Source organism: Leptosomus discolor, chromosome 4, assembly GCF_034619465.1.
Source record: "Leptosomus discolor isolate bLepDis1 chromosome 4, bLepDis1.hap2, whole genome shotgun sequence".
NCBI lineage: Eukaryota > Metazoa > Chordata > Aves > Leptosomiformes > Leptosomidae > Leptosomus > Leptosomus discolor.
The window spans coordinates 7600387-7621046 of NC_141394.1; the positions used below are offsets into that span (position 1 = coordinate 7600387).

Below are 20660 nucleotides of genomic sequence, written 5' to 3' on the forward strand. Positions count from 1 at the left end.
GAACAGCTACAAAAAATGTTAACAAATAACAGCTGGTTTGCATTATTGTGCTCCTGCTAAGCGGATGTGGCAAGAGCACAAGTCCTCGTTTTGACCATGTATTTATCAGAAGTTACACAGGGATTCTTCGTAAATGGTGATGCGAATCAAGAGTTAAGAAGCAGTGTTCGATACAGTTTTTGAAACTAGAATCCAAGTACAGTGAACAGAACAGCTGTTAAAAGTACTGCCTGGTTTTAGTTCACAGCAATTAATCCTGATTTACATGATTGAAATGAAGTGAGATCAAGGGTATAATGTGAAGTTTATTTTGAAGTGTGCCAGGGACTATGGATAAGTCATAAGTCAAAGGTTAGATGGTATTTTTTTCTTAAATGGAGTTTTCTGAGGTTTAGTTTACAAAGTATAATTTGGTTAAGTGGTCAGAACTCTGTATACAAAGGCAGCGAAACAGTATAATGGAAAAGCTGTCCTGAATTTGACACCAGCTAATGACCACTACCCATCTTAATGGGAATGAGGAAAACTGAGCTTAGGGAGTATGATGATTGCTGTTGCTAAGTTCACTTTACATGATCTTCTTCCTGGGTGCGTCTCTAAGCATTACATTGCTTTATTTAGAAACAAAACCCTTCATCTTACTTTTTCTTACTTAGAGAAACATGAGTCAGTAAGTAGCATATGTGACCGTTTGTGTGCCACTTACGTTAGGAATAAGAGGAATTCCCAAAGGAATCCATCTCGGCCCAAGTCACTGCTGTGTATGCAGCAGTTACATTGAACTTTCCACTCTTACGCTTTGATTATCTTGCAGAAAGTCGAGCTTGTTCCTGAAAGTACAGTTAGTTCAGCTGTCCAGAATGCACTGGAGCATGAGACAGCACGACAGACAGACAGGATGCAGATGATCACCACTTGGTACTGCTAAGAACAGAGATGTTTTAATTCTAGTTCGGTACCGAAGTTGTGTTTTCTGTTTCCAGATTGGTTAGAAATCACTTAACAGCTGTTAGAGGCAAACGCTAACCAAAAGTGAATTTAAGCGTTCACGTTAGCAAAATGGTTTGCGTATTGATACAGGGGATGCACAGTGTGGGTACAGAAAAAAGCCAAAAAGCACCTTTGTTTAAACACTTGAATTGTGTTTCAACTGTTACCCTCTACATGTTTTATTCCATTAAGATGCTATTTTGCAGTCGTCATGTTTTATTCCAGGGGTAGACTTTACCCAGTACGTGTCAGCTTTCTGCAATAGTTACTGTTTATGATCCATAGCATTTTTCAAACAACTGAACACTGTATTTAGATTGCTTTATGGTACAACCTGTAAATTGTTTCAACGTAACAAGACGCTGTCTAATTTGCTCTGTGAATGGTCTTTTTTTTTCTGTAGAACAACAAGCCTCCAAAGCCACCAGCTTATATCTTCATGATTGATGTATCGTACAGAAACATAAACAGTGGCCTTGTTAAACTCATATGTGATGAACTGAAGACACTGCTAGATAAACTCCCAAGGTAAAGAAACATTGTGTGCTTTGCTTAACTCACTACACTGCAGTTTTCATGCAGCTTTGCAAGTTGAGAGGTAAAAGCAAGCTACAGAAAATGTCAAAAACTACAGTACAGGAATTTTTGGGGTGATAGCGATCAAATGTTAGTTTTAACGCTGCTGGTAGGTCTGAAACGATGTCTGGGCTTACTATATGGATGGCAAGAATCTGTCGTTCTCGTTGCACGTGTAGCTGGCATTCTTTTCCTTTCTTGTAGTGAACTCTAGTGGTATTATCAGCTAAGTACCAGCCTGTCGTTTTGACTTGCTGTAGTTCTGTTTATATATAGTTCTCTTTACTGCAATTAAACAGGGAAATATCAAAACCAGAATACTCAAGAATGGCAAGTCTCTCTAAAGCCGTAGTGTTGGTGACTTGGTTTTTTTAGCTCTTATTGTTAATTAGCAAAACTTTTTAAAGCTTCTTGCTGTGCTGTGAGACTCTTCTGTCCTGGTATATATCTAAGATGAGAACAAATCTTGTAGGCAGCAAACATTTTATGAAATGTAGCACATCTCCTTTGTGAGCATTGAACACACAGTGGTAGTATTACTGCTGATCAGTATGTATGACAGTATACTGTTTTAGTGTAGTTTAGTATAGTTTTCAGTGTGGTGTATTAATACAGTATTCATTAAAGTTGAAATAATGCAGACACACGTAGTTAAATGAGAGCAGTGGAAGACTGAGAAATTAAGTAGACATTTCTCAGTGCAGGCCTCTAAAAGCATTGAGGAACATACAGAAGGAAAATGCATTCCGAATAACAGTACTCGCAGAGGGAGAACAGACCTCAGAAATGGAGAGAGCAAAGTGAGGAAGGGTGGGAGAGGAGATCCTTGAGATAATCTGGGATATGATAAAAGTATTTTATTGTATTTTCTTCTGGGATCTCTGTGCATGAAAGAAATTCCAGTCCAGGGTGGGGGATGAGTTTGTTGGGTGCCCACGTAAGGCAAGTCTCTCGAGTACTTTGTCATTGAAGATTACACTGGAGACACAAGCAGTCAATATTACCCTGAACCTATCTCAGAGCTTTCCATTAGGGTTGGTCATGACTCTGAAGATAATAAAAGGCACAAGTGTAGGTTTTCATGTCCCCTGAAAAAAGTAATAAAAAAAAATAAAGGGCAGGCCCTTTAGTTTCTTCAGACTCATCTGTTTTCTTTAAACAGTATTAATTAAAAAAAATATTAATTAAAAAATCCCATAAGGTATTCCACCAAAATTTGAGCTGAAACTTGTATTTTGGAGCTGACACACGAAGGACACTGGGTGTTCATTTTCTGTTGCTGGACAAAGACACCTGCAAAAATATTCTGCTGTTACCATGGGAGGTGAAAGCCCTGTGCTGGGTATTCACTCTCTGCTCATATCTTTGAGAGGAAAGACTTGGGGTAGCAAAACAATCTGTGTCACAGAAAGGCCGTTGGTGGAAGGGCCTGTGCCAGGTGGGCCTGTGAAAGTGGCTGCGAGGTGAGAAGTTGGGGTGGCAGAGAAGGGATTAATTAATGTAGGTGGCTCACGACCTGGTGTTAAGAACTTTGTGGTTTTGTAGCCTTGTAGCGCAGCAGGAAACACGTTATCTGTTTGCTTGAAATTTTAGGGCAGACGCTTTCAAACTTTATGTTTTCCAAACCAGAAACTGCTGACTCTGTATTTAGAGAAATAGGAAGAAATGTGTTCATAGAAATTGTGCTTATGAGCTCAGAAAAATCTGGGTAGCTGGTTGTGCAAATATGATTGTTAGGTGCATAATTAAAAAACCCATTTGAATGCATTTCTGTATGTATGATCCAGAGAGCTCATTCTGAGACTTTAAAAAGAGCTAAATGGCGTGTGAGCTACATAGACAAGGGGCTGCTACATTTACAGCTAATCTTTAAAACTTTGATGGAAGAGATTGGGTAAAGTGTGGCAATACAGACTGCCACAGGTAGGAGCAATATCTGAAAAAATTGTCCCAAATACCTGCTGTGCAACAACTTTGAGACTACTAGGATGGTGTGGATGCTTCTCTGAAGTAGGAGGGTGCTGTACGTGCAGAAAGTTAAACCTTGTCCACATCAAGCTCCTGAAATGCTCCTTGTTAATCGTGTTACTGAGAAAATAGTGTCGGAGTGCTGGGAACGATTAGAAATCTGCATTCAGAAAAGTTGCATCAATTTGAGTTAGCATATCTTGGAGAAATTATTTAAAATGCTTCTTTACGCAGTGTGTTCAATATAGAATATTGTTTTGGTTTAGATTGAAGTAGCCCCTTTCTTATCCAGTTGTGTTCCCATGAAACACAAATGATAGATTAACGTTCTAGACTGACATGAGAGTTAAAGATTGTAGATGAGAAAAATTATTTCTCTCCCAAGCTCAAGGTTTTAGATGGAGCTTGTGAAACAGCTGATGACAATTTTTAATTTTTTTTTTTTTCTTTGAAGACAAACAGATGTGATAGGAAGAAGGCTGACAGTTTTTTCTATTTAGTGTAAGAAAAACTAACAAGAATTGCAGTAAAAGTTTATTTGTGTTGTTTCTCCTCTTTAGTTTGACTTCTGATTCTGCAAGCATTTGTAAAGTCATTAGACGCAAACTGTTGGTTGCCGTGGAACGGCACAGAGGCCTTGCCATTGATTTTGGTGGGGCCAAGGCTTTACACTCCTTAGGATAAATATTTTCAAACCCTGGCTGCTTTACTGTGGTGAAGGCTCAGGGGACTGTTAACACTCCTTTGTTTCTTCAGAGGCTAAAGTGAAGGATAAATAGCAGATTTTTTTGCCCTAAGTGCCTAGTAATTGGAAATACTGCGGTAGGGCTCTTATTGAATTCTTTTGGTGCGATAGTGACATCTGTATGAGTCCCTGTACGTTATGGTATCCTGTTTGTTGATATGCATATTTCTTTGTGTTAAATCTTTTACAATCATAATCTTCCATGAGTGACTTCTTTTGTAAACTAAAGAAAATTAAATCAGCTTGGCTATTTCTGTGATTCCTATTGCTGTGGTTTCAAAGAACTTTGTGGTATGTAGTTCTGCATGCTGGTGAGATTAAACAACAATTCTTGCTGTTCGCCTTTTACAGATGGACACTGAGGCACAGAGAAATCAAATCATTTGCTTTCAGGTTATAAATTAAATCAGTGGCATAGCTGGGAATTGAATGAGGCTTTCCGAGTTTCAGTACTCTGAATACGGAAGTGTTTCAAACATGCGAAAGCATTAGACTGCGGACGTGGTATTTGCTGGTTTGGTGACATCTCGCCCTAGGTTAAGTAGGCTGCTTAAAGCCATACAGAGCACGTGGGCTGACCTGTACCACAGGCTTCCTGTCTGGTGTTTTTCGTGATAAAGGCTTGGCTTGTCATTTACAAGAGGAACACCCTGCTGCGAGGAGGCGCTATTTTATTAGTAACTAAGACCCGTTTTTTGAATAGGATTGCCTTTTAGGGAAAAGCTCACTAAACTTAGGACTGCCAACCTGGTAAGGGTTTAACTAGTGCTGTTAATGATGGCGCTACTAATGGCAGAGAGGGCTACTGCTTAGAGGAGTCACCTCCACAGGAACAGAGGCTGAGCCTGCGGCGTTCCCGCAGGCGTAGCTCGCAGCAGCAGTGTGCTAGCTCTGCTTGGCCCGGAGCTTACTAGCAACAATGAGTAATTTCTACAGCATCTTTTCTGTGTGATACACGGCTATGGAGGATCTGCCAGCTTTCACTGCTTAAAAGTAGTCCTGCTGAAGAGAAGACTGACTCGCCAAAGTCACCAGACATTAGTCAAGCCTAGTTACTATTCTTGCTAGGCATTAATTGTTAGTGTCACTGAATAACAATGTATCCTAAATAAAGCTGATTTTCTGTTTGTATCCTGTGACTAATTGTCCTGTTCTTTGTTTTTTCCATGTTTTGAGGTCAGCGTGGTTTATTCTTTATCTTAGGGACTTTTGACTGCTTGGATGGGATGCACAGTTGATAGGGTTGACGTAAATATATATTTTTAAAAAGTAAATAGTACAGCAGTTGATTTTATTGGGGTGTTTTAAGTTGACCTAAGGCAAAGACATCTGCTTGTTTGTTGTTTGCTTTGTTGCTGCCAGTACAGATAATGATCTGAAAGCAGCCTTGCATTTCAAAGGAATGCTTTTACTGCAAGGTCAGAATTTCAGAATTATAACCAGTTGTTTTTGCTTTTCTTACAGAGAAGAGCAAGAAGAATCTTCAGCAATTCGAGTTGGTTTTGTTACTTATAACAAGGTCCTCCACTTCTTTAATGTAAAAAGCAGCTTAGCTCAGCCTCAGATGATGGTGGTCTCAGATGTTGGAGAAGTTTTTGTTCCTTTGCTGGATGGTTTCCTTGTCAACTTTCAGGAATCACGATCTGTCATTATCAAGTAAAGTATAAATATTCCATATGTGAATAAGATCTGAATGCATATGATGTGCATTACACCCTTTAGTCAATTGTGTTACTGGGTTTTGGGGATACATGTATTTATCGCAATACTTTAGAAGCCAGCAGATGCTTCAAGTCATCTATTTCCACCTCTGAGGCAAAGAAAGAGTTATATCAAGCTTCCAGTGCTGAATTTGAACACGTTTAGGCCAGGTGTAAACCATGCATCTTCAGCTGTGCTTCTTCAAAAATGGGAGGAGGATTGTGGCTGTGTGCTGTGTTTTTGCTTTTGTGATGTATATGATGCACACCTGGATGCGATCTAAGGACTCTTAAGTCCTTACAGCACACCAGAACTCCTTAATTTTTAGCTATTTTTTATTTATTGCGTGTTCCTTTGAAATAATGCATCTCATAGAATTTAAAAACTCATATTTTGTTTTATACTGGCTGGAATCCTAAGAAATTGAGGAATCAAAATTTGTATTTTTTTTAAATATAAATTTGCATGGAAAACATCTGCCTGTGTGAAGACTTGGTATGTTACAAGTATGTTTGGGGATTATCCCAAATACGATAACCAGTTGCGACACTGATCCTTTCATCTTTTGTAGCTTGTTGGACCAGATTCCAGAGATGTTTGCAGACACTAACGAGAGTGAGACTATCTTCGCTCCTGTTATCCAGGCTGGCATGGAGGCACTGAAGGTTAGAATGCTCCTTTCTGTAAGAGAAGCAGCTCTTAATGAGAAAAAGACTTGATAAGCTGCAGAAGTTCCATTTGCTAAAAGCCAGTCCCAAGTCCTCCTACAAATCACAGTGGGAAATTAGCGGGGAGGGAGGAAAGCCACCAATTGTTTCCAGCACTAAAGTTCTGTTATCCTGACAGTACGTTTGAACTGCTTTAGTCAAAAGGAGAACACTGACAGGCATAACCTCTGTTTCCAGGTTTTGCTTAGTGAGGAATCCAGTCCCTAGAGTCTGTTCCACACAGAATGGATGTTTAGGAAAAGATGAGGAGCAGGAGTCAGTTTTCTCAGTATTTGAGAGAAATAAAAAAGTGTTTAGTTACTGCACCAGAACTAATAGATACTGCAGGTGTTGGCACAGATAGCCAGTCCTTGCACGTGTGAAGGGCAGGAAAAGAGCCAGTGTCTAAGACAGGATTTTGCCCTGCCTGCTTCTGCTGACTTCTTGTGCAAAACGAGGTATTTGTGACTGTTCATGACTGAATCGAGTAGGGGGTTGGAGGGTTTCTGCTTAACTGACAAGTTCTCACAGCTTGGATACAGCTGAAAATGAGTCCCCAGGTCAAGATGCATCCCCAGTTGCTTTCTGTATGTCCCGGACATCCCCTAAAGCGCTGACATTTCCGTGGAGCACTGCCAATTAAAAGAGTGCCACCATGGTTCACCACAAGATTTGTAGGGGCAGAAAACAGCCGGTGGTGTTTTAAAATAGTGATTTATCTGTGAGCTGTGTGTAAGTAAAGGCTGAACTTTCAGTAGGTAAGCTTGTTGAACTGAAAATACACATCTCTCAAATCTGTTTCTTAAATATTCAATACCCATTTTCTTGTTATTTATTTGTACTGACAGAAGGTACATGGGCAAAACGTATGTTTGGTTACCCCTTCTGTCAGAATGCTCTTCCCTAACACTTGACTTCTACAAAACAAATGTAAGGGCTGTAATTGTTAAACTGCCTTTCACATTGGCTATAGAAAAAAGCAGCTCTTGATTAAGGTTTTATTTAGCTCAGTATTTTAAAGCTATTATTTTTAAGGATTTTCACTGTGAATTATTAACATGCGTATACCTGTGCTCAAGAAAACAATTCTTGTCTAAAAAAAGTAAAATGGATTGTGTTCCTATTTGAGATTAATTTTAATACACTTTTTAAAAGAATATATATACATTTTAGAAAATTTGTCAAAAGCGATGTCAGTAATTCCTGATGCAGATCATGACAAGTAGGTATTTGATAAGTCTTTCAGTCTTCAGCAGGACGCTTCTTAAAAGGAACTGAAGAAATTGGCATTTGTGATTAAAGATGACTATGCTTGAAATATGAGGGGTGAAATTTCAGCTCTATTTAAAGTCAGATAGTGTCTTCAGTTGCATTTCTGCCATAGCAGAGAGATTTCTGGTTTTCCCAGAAGAATGCTATAGCTTATTTCAAAATGTGGAGTATCTTTATCTCATTAACATCTTAAGATCTGGAGGAGAAAGAGTACCAAAGCTGGCTTGTGCTGTAGTTTTGGGCACTGCAGTTTTAACCTGGATGCGTGGTTAAATCTGGAGCAGGAAAAGGACAAATCCCTCTTTCCTCCTCCTGTCCCCTCGCCCAACTTCTTCAGTACCTGAAGACCTCAGAATTACTGATCAGGTTTCACTTCACTTCTTTAACTTTTGGTCAACCCCGATGCAGTCAGGCAGCTGGACTATGGATGATCGTTGTAGATCCCTTCCAGCTGAAATAGTCTGTCCTATGCTGTTCATTCCCATTAGCTGTCTCCATAGTAAGAGTAAGCGATAAACTGCTTTTTCTAAATTTTGGTGAAAAAGCTTGTTAGTAGTACAGACATGCCCACGGTACTGCTACTGTTGTTACTGTCTTCGGAATTCAGGGGTTTCTGTCAGTAGTTTGTCATCTCAGTAAATATCGTGTTCTCATTATAGTTCTAAATAAGAACAAAAAATTTGAATAAACCTGGCAGTTATTTCATTTCTTAATGACAGGAGGAAATGTTCATCACCAGTTTTGATACTCCTGCATTTTGGTGTGGATTTGAATGTGGAATCTAGTACAGGAATGTAATTGTTGCTCATCTATAAAACATGTGGTGAACACTAACTACTGTGCCTGAACTGAAAGTAATAATTTTTCTGTTAAATTACATTTCATTTCAATTTTATCCAATGTAGTATTTGTACTTCTGGTACTTGTTGCATAATGCTGATTATCCAAATGGAAAGTCTCCCAAGAGGAGTATTCCTAGTTTTGCCCATTAAGATTTTAGTGTTCCTATGTAGAAGTTACTGTAATGGTGTATCAACCAGCATAGCTGTGTGCTAGACCGAGTTACCTCCTGACATAAAATTCCCAGTTTGTTTCAGGACTTACTTCCATCAACCTTTGAGTCTCTGAATGAATTACTGAGCCCTAAGGAACTTGCAGAAAGTTTACACTGTTCTCTGAGATACCACAGCGTATGAAAATTAGGCTTGTTTATCTTAGCAGTAATTAATATGCCAATATGGTGTCTTTGCAACAGGCTGCAGAATGCGCTGGGAAATTGTTTATTTTCCACTCTTCATTGCCAACTGCGGAAGCACCAGGGAAGCTGAGAAACAGAGATGACAAAAAACTACTCAATACAGATAAAGAAAAGGTATTTTGTACTCTGAGCTAACAAGGGACTGCTGTTACACTGAATTTCTCTAATAGAGCCTTGATCTTTTTTGGTTTATTTTCTTTGTAAAAGATGTGTTGTTTAACTATGTAATATTCCCATTCTCCCTGTGCCCTGGTTACGTACGTGTATCGGTATTGGCCCGCCAGAACACCAGAGCACCCATTCCCGTCGGTAGAGGAAACCCCCCAGCAGCAAATAATTCCACCCATCAAGAGCCTGTGCTGCCTGCTCAGTGCTTTCGTTCTCCGAGAGCGCGCTGAGCTGGTTCCCCACACATGAGTATATGGGCAGGGGCAACGGTTGGAGTCAAATCCCAGTCTCCCATAAAATTTCCACTTCCATCTTTTTTTCTTCAAAAGGGTGTTTGGATTGTGGTTGGCTACCAACAGTATTGACTGTTATGACACTTGTATGTATTTTTTTTTTTTTTTAATTCTGTGCAGACACTCTTCCAGCCCCAGGTAAATTCTTATGAGGCCTTAGCCAGGGAGTGTGTGGCCAACGGCTGCTGCGTGAATTTGTTCCTCTTCCCAAATCAGTATGTGGACGTAGCCTCCATGGGTCTCGTCACGCTGTACACTGGAGGAACGTTGTACAAGTACAACAATTTCCAGGTAAGTGATGCAGGTTTCTTGCCTTTCGGATAGTAACACGTGGGGATTGGTTGTTTTTCTTTTCATTTCAATGTGTGCTTTGATGTTTAACGTAAAAGTAGAGCGACTCTAGAAAACTTACTTATAAACTCCAGGGGATAAAATTCAAACTTAACAATGACAGATCCAGCCTCAAACTTGACCCACTAATAAGCTGGTTGGGATCTTAAAATTAAATCCAATTCCTTAACTATGCTGGCATCTGAGCAGGGAAGTCAATTACTCCTGTAAATACAGATGAAAGTGCCTGTGATAAAGACCCCCAAAAAAGCCGTGCCACCACTTGTTTAAAATGTCATGGGAACCTCTCTGGGGAGAGGGGTCTTTCTCTGTGTCAGGAGCGGACCTGCAAGAGCAGTTTTGTGAAGTTGGCAAGACTGCTCTGTAATTCTTGGGGCTCGCCAGGGAACCCTGGCGAGGCTGCAAGGGGAAGGGCTGGATGGATGTTGGTGGAGCTGATCTGGCTGAACAGGAATTCTGGGTGTCCAAGCTTCGTGATGAACTGCTGGACACTTGTCAACCAAACAACAGCCGACGTTGTTTCTCTCTCTTTAAGGGAAACGAGAGATGTTAAATGTGGAAAGCACAGAGGTGATGGCGGGATGGGGGGCGCGGGGCGTCACGGGTTGGGGTTCTGCTGTTGCTGCCACCCAGCGGTCAGCTGCTGCTTTTGCTTCGCCTTTCCAGCTGGATGCTGACAGCCCACAGTTCTTGAGTGACCTCAGGAAGGACGTAGAAAAGAAGACCGGATTTGATGCAATAATGAGGGTTCGGACAAGTACAGGTAATGGTACCCATTGGGAATGAAAATAAACAGAAATGCATGTGACAACGTGTAATTTTAAATAATAGAGTGCTGGAGAGGTCACGCTAACTGTTTTAACCTCATTATGTACCTCTTGAAAAGTAATTGGATAGACAGATAAAAGGCATGACTGTTCTTCTTCCTGTATGTGCCTCCCTCCGTAACACTGACTTTTGAAATATGAGTAAAGCTTCTGATCATTGTGCCCGCATCCTGGATTGCAAGTAAGTTGTATAAAAAAAGTGTTGCTCTGGACACTTACACGTTCCTTCATTTTCATACTTTGATTGACATTTACTGTGTCTGCTTTTCAAGCGTTCATTCTTACCTCAAGTGCAAGTCTTTGAGAAACACACGCGCACACACATACACAAAGTGGCCACATCAACAGGTTCTGGGTGGTCTCGGCATCAGGGCAACTTCATGGCCGGTCAGCTTTTCCCTGTTACCCAGCTGTCAAAAAATGCCACGGGCAAGGACAGTTGGTGGGACCCCCTGAGGGGAAATGGTTCCCATTTCAGTACGCAAAATTGGCTGACCACGAAAAGAAAATCACAAAATAATGTCCGTTTTATTTGCCATTTTGAAATAAAATTATACATTTGTTTTATTTTAATCTGGCTGTAGGCTTTAGGGCTACAGACTTCTTCGGTGCTATTTACATGAACAACACCACAGACGTAGAGATGGCAGCAGTTGACTGTGACAAGGCAGTGACAGTGGAGTTCAAACATGATGACAAACTGAATGAAGACAGTGGAGCCCTAATTCAGGTAAAAAAAAAAAAAAACACAAAAAAAAACAACAAAAAAAAACCCACAAAAACCCAAACAAAAACCCTTAAGTGTAATATCGTGAAACTGCAGGGCCCTCTCTCGCATGCAGTGGTGCTGGTCTGTGAGCGGAGCAGGGAACGCCCTGCGTGTCCCTCCGCTCAGCTGGACAGCCCTGCGACCTCGGGGCGGGCTGGCCGCAGTAGCACCCCTGGCACGGGAGTTTTGCCCGGTGCCTCAGGAGCTTCAGTCCTACCTTGAGAATGCCAGGCTGTTCCAGAGCTGATTAAATCTTTGCTTCCTGCCTTAGCCCGCAACAGGGGACTGTGGTAACAGCTTCTGGCAATGCCACTTGGGCAATAATTGGTATTTCTCTGCCTAAATTGCCAACAGACAGACTTGGGATTCATCGTTCATTAGGAATGGGCATATCCCACCCGTTGTCAGATAACGGGAGGTTGTTCACTATTTTAGATGTTTAGCCAGGACCTTTTTCTCATTGAATGACAGAAAATGTTACAGCTTGCAAGGTTTTAAACTTAAGCCATAGAATTATCTCTATGTTTTATTTCTGTTCTGCTTGGCTTTTAGCTCGCCCCTATAAATACATTCCCTAGGTCAGCAGTTAACCCCTGTATGAATACAGCACTGAAACATCCGCTTTGGTACGGCCGCAGTCGCTTCCTCGGGCCGTGGTGCGGCAGTGACAGGGACGTACAGGCCGTGTAGCCGTTGCATGTACAGCTTGTTCATGGGAGGGACACTCATGGAAGTATCTAACACAAGGCAGGCTGCAGGAGCTTGGAGTCTGCGTTAGCCCTGCAGGCATGTTGTGTGTATGTTATACGTGATTTAACGATCGTACGTTATAGTCAAGTATCAACGTTATAGTGAAGTAGAATTGGAGTCATAAGGACGTTTTTAATGCAAGATATAGAAGTTACCAGGACCTTTTGTTTCATTTCATAATTTCATGTAAAAAGAACCACTCAGCTTTTCAAGATTAGGAAGTTTTTCTGTGGTGGTTTTTGCCAAGAGATGATGTGATTCTCAGCAAGCTTCTCCTCTCTTGTATGGCATCTTTGCAGGTACATTTATTTGAACTGTTCAGATATTACACAATTACAAAGTAGGATTTACACATTTACAATCGGTGGTCTCTTGTTTTCACATGATACCATCAGTGTGTAGCAAATGAGAGCAAGAAGCCTTTCAATCAGGCATATCATTATTTTTTTATAAGATCAGTAACTTTTATAATGTCTAATGTTCTTCCATGAAGTAAAAACAGGTGTGTTGGTCCTATAGACAACAGAAGCACTGCAGCAGCACTGCAAGGCTAGGCTGTCTTCAGAAATAATTATCTGCCTTTTACACACAAAATAGGTGGCTCTTGCATGAAGGAAGTCTTCTGCTTTAATTCTAAAAATTTACTTAATTTTAAAACAAAAATAAATGGTGATTTTTCTCCTCTGTTGCAGTGTGCTGTCCTGTACACATCAATAGGCGGGCAGAGAAGACTTCGCATACACAACGTGGGTTTAAACTGCAGCTCCCAGTTAGCGGATGTCTACAAGACTTGTGAGACTGATGCGCTTATCAACTTCTTCGCTAAGTCAGGTAAAGTTAGAACAGATTTTGTTTCTTTTCTTTGTTTGGGGCAGAGGGAGGGAAAGGCAAGGGAGCTGAAGTGATTACCTAGTGGGAAGTCATGGTTTGTAACTTGCTGCTCCAAGCCTGAGCAACTCTTGCAGTGCTATGAAATTGAAAGACAAATAGATTACATATTTTAGATATATGCCATCAAAGTAATGCTTGTGAAGGTAGCTAGAAATATGTAATGCCCAAAGCTGTATAGGCACAGTAGTGGAAATGGACACCCTATTGGGGGGTTGGTGAGGTTTTTTGGGGCAAACGTGAATAAACTTCCTCGTCTGTAAAAGAGACTAAAAAGCAGCCGTAGACCTCAGGTCAGAAGCCAGACTTTAAGAGGATGTCCCCATCTTGAGCATGCTCTTTTGTTCTTCCACCTGTGTAGCTTTTAAAGCTGTTCTGAGCCAACCGCTGAAGACGGTCAGAGAGATCCTGGTGAATCAGACAGCTCACATGCTAGCGTGTTACAGGAAGAACTGTGCCAGCCCGTCGGCAGTAAGCCAGGTAAAACCCACCCCAACTCGGTCCTCCCCCAGCCAGGCTTTGCAGCAGATGAACAGACACCCCTGCGACATCAGCAGTGCCAAAAGGAAGATTTCAGGACAGACTTTTCCTTTTCTTTCAATTATAATTAATGACAGGTGGGATTCGAGGGTAGCAATTACAGCGCATGGAGGCTGGTGTTCCCGAACAAACGTCACTGCCTCTGAGGAAACTGACGATCATGTTCACACAAAGGAGCTTAGACAGCCCTTTTCTTCCTGCTGGGATTATGTGCTGACTGGCAGAGCTTTCCTTTTTAATTCTTACATTGTTAAAGGTTTTAGTATTCTAATTTCTGACAAATAAGACTGTTATTGTCAGAAAAAAAAAAAAAAAGAACATTGTATCTCAGCAAACCATCTGTATTTGGAGGTAGGTCTCACGTGTGCTGCAGCGATACATACCTGATGTCAAGAGGGGGCCAGACTCCTGGGGGAAAAGAATCCGGGATGACTTACAGTAGCAGTCTGTGAACCCCTGTGTTTACCCAAGGGTCGTATGAAGCTCTAGGAACCTGGCTACTTCTGTTCCACCCTACTTGAAAATTCTCTCAATTTAAGACATGTCTGTTATTTCTAGCCCATTTGGGGAGGTCTGACTGGACCAACAGGAAGGTGTTTTCAAATCCTTTCAGCAACTGTTTCTGACAAAAGTCTTTTTCTGTTTCAAACAAATACCCAAAGATGGCTGAACTAAATCCAACTTGTGTAAGCGTTTGAATTTAACTTCTGTTTTCTTGTCGCACTCAAAGTATTTCCCTGTTTCCTTCAAATTTTGAGGCACTTCAGAAGATAGCAGGAAGGGCTGGCTTTCTGACACTTTTGAATGACAAGTGGCCATTGTGTACATTAGTGCTGAAGTTAATAGGGGAGGCCTTTGATTTAGATTAGTTCCTCTGATCCCTGTTAAACTCTATTTTCCAGTTCTTTCTTCTTCTTGAATATATAGAATTATTAGCACATCCTAATTATATGACTTAAAATTCAATGCTCCAGTAAAAGCAACAGTTGTTTTCTTCTAAATTATTCAACAGCAAAGAGACACTTACTGTGGACCTTTTGTTTCCCTCCTGAATTGTTCAGAGAAAACACACCCACTTTTCCTATGCAACTCCCCTTTAATTTAGTACCTAAAAATGAGAGGGAGATGACAACAGGGCCAGTAATTTCTGCAGGACTTGTATTAGATGTACTAACCATTCAGAGCTGTCCTGTTTGTTTTGAAATAGCACATATTAAAATTTTCTGTGTGGTTTTTTTTTCTTGTTTATCAAAGAAAACAAGCAGTGGTTTATGTAAGTGAAAGTCCAGCTCCCGTTGCCCAGGCTGTGGGCTCTGTTAAACAACAAGCTTCCTCTGCCTTGCAGCTCATCCTTCCGGATGCCATGAAGGTGCTGCCAGCCTACATGAACTGCCTGTTGAAGAGCTGCGTGCTGGTTAGCAGACCAGAAATTCCCACGGACGAGCGAGCCTACCACCGCCAGCTGGTCATGTCCATGGGGGTAGCAGACACCCAGCTGTTCTTCTATCCCCAGCTTCTGCCCATTGTACGTTGCTTGCACCTCTTTTCATTTCCAGTAAAAGGGGTTCCAGGATGCTGTGATTTTATAATTGTGCAGATGCAGAAACGCTTCTGTCTGCTGGGCAACTGTTACAGTGCCATGCTGGGTTACACTCCTACTGGGAAGTAGTTGCTAGTTGAACTAAATTGAGGAGGGAGGGTAGAACCTCGAGTTTAATGGAAAATGGGGAAGTAACATTCTCTCTCAATCCTTCACATCAGCATCCTCTAGGATCTCGCTGTACTTCTAGTAAGGTTTTTGTGCAGGCTGATGGAAGATGGTGGCTTTACTGAAGGCAACACTGGTGTGCAAGGGTCTCCCCACTTAGGGCGGGTCTTCCTGTGCACGCAGTGTGCTAACTGAAGAGGAGGTTTGATTTCTAATTCCTCTAATCGGGAAAGCAACCACTCTAAGAGGCACTGAGGCTTTCAACAGTTACTTTCAGTATCTGATCAGAGCTTTTGAAGCCACCAAGTCTACAACTCTTGTGTATTCTTGCCCCACAGCACAGCCTGGATCTGAAGAGTGACTGTGTCCCAGCTGCCGTCCGCTGCTCTGAGGAACGTCTCTCGGAAGGAGGAGCCTTCCTTCTGGCCAACGGTCTGAGCATGTTCCTGTGGCTGGGAGTCGGCGCGCCCCCCGAGCTCATCCAGGGGCTCTTCAACGTGCCGTCCTTCGCACACATCAGCACCGAGGCTGTGAGTAGATGGAGACTAGTCCCTTTTTCAGAATTCATGTTTGTTTAAGACCAGACTGCTGCTCAGAGAAACAAGTGAGGCAGATTTTCATCATTCAGCAGAAGGTGTTAAGACACCAGGAGAGTCTTTACGTACATAAAACTTCAAGCGTTTACACTCTGAACACGTAGGGGAGAAAAGCTTTTACAACGCTTTTAAACCTTCTTAAGCTTTCACTGTTGTGGATATTAAAGCCCTATTGAATGTGTATTGCTAAAATTGGAACAAACCACTTTGCAATAGGTAAAGTTTTGCCTGATAATGAATTTTCATATAGTGATTATTTTAAACTGAAAAACAGCTTAAAGGAGTCTTTATGATGATAGACATGTTTTTCTGAAGGAGCTGACACTTCCCAGTTTAGAATGAAATCCACAGTAACTTGCATCACAAATGGCAGCAGCTAGTCTTGTAGGAATTCGTGGGAGACGTGACTGGAGTCTCACACCCTGCCATTCTTTCATTCTAACAGACGTCACTGCCTGTCCTGGACAATCCCTTTTCTAAGAAGCTTAAGTCAATACTGGAGCATCTCCAGAGCCAAAAGCCCTACACTATGAAGGTAACTTCACTCTGCCTCACCTCACTCCTCATACCTGTTCAGAAGAATACTATGGCTTTGACAAAAAAAAACTTACCTGTAGCTATACAAGGTTTTATATATCAGGAAGTTTCCTGTACATCGGTGAGTTCCAGCATGCACTGCAGGCACATGCATCTCCAAGGTGTTTAATTCTTAATTAAAAGAGATTTTCCAGAGGTAGCCAAGGCTAAAGGTTACCATTTTATTCTGCGAACCTTAATTCACACTAGTGTCTCTCTCTCCCCTGTGTTCATAAATACAGCTACAGAAATGGGGAGATTAGTTTTGGGTTCCCCCCCCTCAAGACCATACAGTAATAGATACAGGAAAACTGTACTGCCCTTTTGTATGATTATATCCTAAAAATGTGTGTATCTCCTTTTTCAGCTGATTATAGTGAAACAACGGGAGCAGCCAGAGATGCTTTTCCGACAGTTCCTAGTAGAAGACAAGAATATTTATGGAGGAGCTTCTTACATAGATTTCTTATGCTGCGTTCACAAAGAGATCTGTCAGCTGCTCAGTTAAGGAAACTCAACTATAATTTGGTTTTGCAGGAGGGACAGGCACTGGTGCCTGGAGGCTGGCCCGCAGCTCCACCATACCCGGGCATTCTCTGTGCTTTAGTGAACCTTTTCTGTGCTCTCTTTGTACAGTTTCGTTTCACACCACCTCTCACTGAGTATTTAGCTTACTTGCTAAGCTGTAGAGTAGGAAGTTCTGCACTCAGGTATTAATCTTCTGGGAGTCCTGACTCCTTCTCTAAGTGAAGTGCCAGATTTCAAACTGTCAGTCCTTAAGAGCATATGGTATGCATTTATTAAAATATAATTTAGAAAACTCTTTAATTATTCCTTTTGCTAGCCGTAAGTTGTATGAGAGCCAGGAAAGATGCTAAAAATCCATACAGAAGAAGAAAACACCCCACTGCTTTCTCGAAGTGAGGGCATACGGTTGAATCAGGTTTGCAGTAATCATGTAGTTCAATGTGAATATTTCGAAGTTATTCCCTAAAATATAATCCCCTTTTTCCTGGAAGGGACAAGCATTACTTTCTATGGAAAGAGAGCTCTGGGTCACCTAACCCAGGGTTATTGGTTTGTAAGTTGAACAGCAGGGGGCCGCAGGAAGAACAGCAGTCAAACAGTCCTTGTTTCCCGTTTGGCAGATAATGCCACACACTATTACAGTACAATTCTCTAGTCTTAAGGGCAGCAATTAATTAGCGTACTATTTAATTCTACTTTCAAAACTGAACATGTTCGGTTTTGTTTAGTACATTTGCTAACTGGAATAGTCCAAGTACAACTTGGATAAACATCTGTCCCTCCAAATTTCAGTGGCAGGTCAACTGTAAGACAGTTGACACATTAACCAAAGGTTATTTGTGGTGCTACAAAGTCAGCCCTTGTTTAATACCAGTTCTGTGGCAGAGTGACCCCCCTCTCCTGTGGCTGATTTACTCAACAGTCACTGCTTTGAAAAATAAAAGTCTCTGCTAATACTAGTATATTTAAGGTAGAATTTAGAAAGCCAGACAGTGTCTTTGAAAGAGCTGTTTACCTCAGATATTTCATCAGTCTGTTTGTTTGTATCTTTAGGACCAATGCCTCTGCACGTGAGGCCTGAACTTTTCCAAACTTGAAAAGCTATTGTTACAAAAATCAGTGTTTCAAAGAAAGCAAAAAACCCTTAAAAGTAAGTACAAGACTTGGGCCTCATTTAAAAAAAAAGTGCCTTTAAACATGTTCGTTGCTTCTTAGAGTTAATAATTTTCCTATCCAAGCCATCAAGATGCATATTTTTTGGTTTGACAGCTTATCAAAACAGTTGTGCATTGACTGAGAGCTTGTAAAGTGAGTGGCTGTATTACAAAAGGATCCTCAGGCTGAGCTCAGCTGCCAAGACGAGCACTTTTAGCTGAAAGCATTACCCTGTAAAAAGTATTTGTTGCCATTCCAAATCAGGGTACGTTGTAAAATGACACCAGCAACTCTATGTGTAAAGATATAAGCAATTATTAAATGTAATCATCATGTGGGTGTTTATTCTTTCATATTCTAAGTTCTCTTAAGTTTTCATGCTATCAGCCTCTGCCAAAACCTATTGCAACACCTCTTAAACAGTAGCACCTAAAACTAGTACCCCAGGTCACTAGAGAGGGTGCTTTAGGACAACCAGCACTGGAAACTGACTTTAACAACAGGCAAGCTTATCTGGCCTCGCAGACTGTTCAGCGTTTCCACTTTACCATCATCCCAGTTACGGTGAGGAAAGTTGCTCAAAACAAGTCTCAAATGTGCCAAAACAGCCTGGCAAGTAAACTGTTTCAGAACAAGCACTTACCAAGTCAGGAAATAGGATTCAGCCATTCTCACACGGTAAGACAAAATAATTAGGGAAATGTTTGTGCTCAGCTGCTGAAAAATGCTCATGTCAAGTGCGGCGAAGGAACACTTCCCCTCAGAGGCAGGAAGCTGGCAAGCTGCTCCCCGAGACAGCTGCTTCAGCCACGCTTTCTCAGAACCCCTTTCCTTACCTTATTCCACGGAGTCTGCTGCTGGCCAGAAGACCACGTCTGCACCGCAACCATCTGCATCTTCTACTTGGTGCGTTCGGGCGACGCGAGCAACGCTGACCAACTGCTTTGGGGCAGCCTGTTCTCCTCCTGGAGCACCTGCGTGCTGGCAAAGCCTGCGGCGAGCCCGGACTGCCCAGAACGAAGGTATAGCAAGAGAAAAGCTCTTGCGTAGCTAATTCATTGGAGCTTGAGCCTTCCACATACAGTTAATTTTACATACATTTAGACATCATAATGGCTGAAGCACCACCCAGATACAGGAGCTCTTACAGCAATCAGAAGTTACCACACAGACATGTTACAAGCGCAGTTCTTGTCTCCAGCAGAAACAGCAGGACTCTGATACTCAAATCAGTAGTTTGTTTTTTTTTTTTCCTTTTTAATTGCTGCAATAATTACACTCAAAATCACTTCATGTTTCACCCCAGTACTTAGCTACCACTTGCTTTTTCATCCATGAGAATGACCCTATTCTGAAAAGGATTAGCAAGCTTTCCTCCATGTTATGAAGTTGACCATCATCCCATTACACTGGGTGATTTCTACTACAGCAATAAAATTGCCACCAACTTGACCCATTTTGGAAGGAGAAATTTTTTCTACTACATACAGGAACAGTGGGTCCCATCACCTATCACTTTCAGTTATTCAATGTACCCTTAAAAAAAACACATTTGAAAAACAAGACCTACACATGTTTTCTATGTAATGGGCTTGAAGTATTCATTTATTCTGTTTTAGAGTGCACTCTGGATATTTCTATTTTAAAACATCTGAGTATTCTAAAATTAAGCCCTTGACTTAATGCCATTTAACTTCCATTGTCAGATCAAAATTGTTCTTTAGTTTGCAGCTGGAATTCCACTCCACTGAACAACGCGTTCAGTATCTACGAACATACACAATGAGCCTGTGTTTGTGATACTGTGCTGGGGAAGAACCTCAGAAGCCCTGAGAGCATCAATTGCCCGCTGACCTCCACAGCGCAGCCAGCGTTTCAACCAACTTCTGACACTCATCGCTGTCGGAAAGTGGAAAGAATTCTTGAGCCGATGGCTGGATTTACACACAATGATTTACAGTTGACCGATGTCTTAAAATCCCTTTGAAGCTAAAAGCTAAGACATCCCGAGAATCTCATCAGTGCAACTGTCAACTCTGTCACTTAATTCATAGAGGGTGTAAGATACTCAAAGTACTGTAAGCCTCTTCCAGAGGGGAAAGACAGGGCAAGATCTAGACAGGCACCCCAAATCAGATCAGGGGCATTATGCATTTAGTAAAATTGGAAAGGAAGAAACTTGTTAGGCTTTTATCTTCAAGGACAGTATGCTCAAATTAAGTCTTCATTTACTTGTGGTAAATGAAATATTCATCAGTTCACTGATGAGCATTATCCTCCTCCTCCTGTTAAAG

General features: G+C 41.4%; 1 protein-coding gene across 2 annotated transcripts in view; it reads left to right on the forward strand.

Moving 5' to 3' along the window:
- The window catches only part of SEC24D (SEC24 homolog D, COPII component), a 51117-nt gene extending 33926 nt beyond the window's left edge, over positions 1-17191 (forward strand). For both annotated transcript variants that reach the window (XM_086463898.1, XM_009947174.2), the window contains 13 exons: positions 1394-1518; positions 5744-5935; positions 6552-6645; positions 9215-9331; positions 9799-9969; positions 10696-10792; positions 11441-11586; positions 13068-13206; positions 13625-13743; positions 15149-15328; positions 15850-16041; positions 16553-16642; positions 17051-17191. In XM_086463898.1, the coding sequence (XP_086320024.1) occupies positions 1394-1518; positions 5744-5935; positions 6552-6645; positions 9215-9331; positions 9799-9969; positions 10696-10792; positions 11441-11586; positions 13068-13206; positions 13625-13743; positions 15149-15328; positions 15850-16041; positions 16553-16642; positions 17051-17191 (1803 nt within the window). The remainder of the gene's footprint in view (positions 1-1393; positions 1519-5743; positions 5936-6551; positions 6646-9214; positions 9332-9798; positions 9970-10695; positions 10793-11440; positions 11587-13067; positions 13207-13624; positions 13744-15148; positions 15329-15849; positions 16042-16552; positions 16643-17050) is intronic.
- The last annotated feature ends 3469 nt before the right edge of the window (positions 17192-20660 follow it).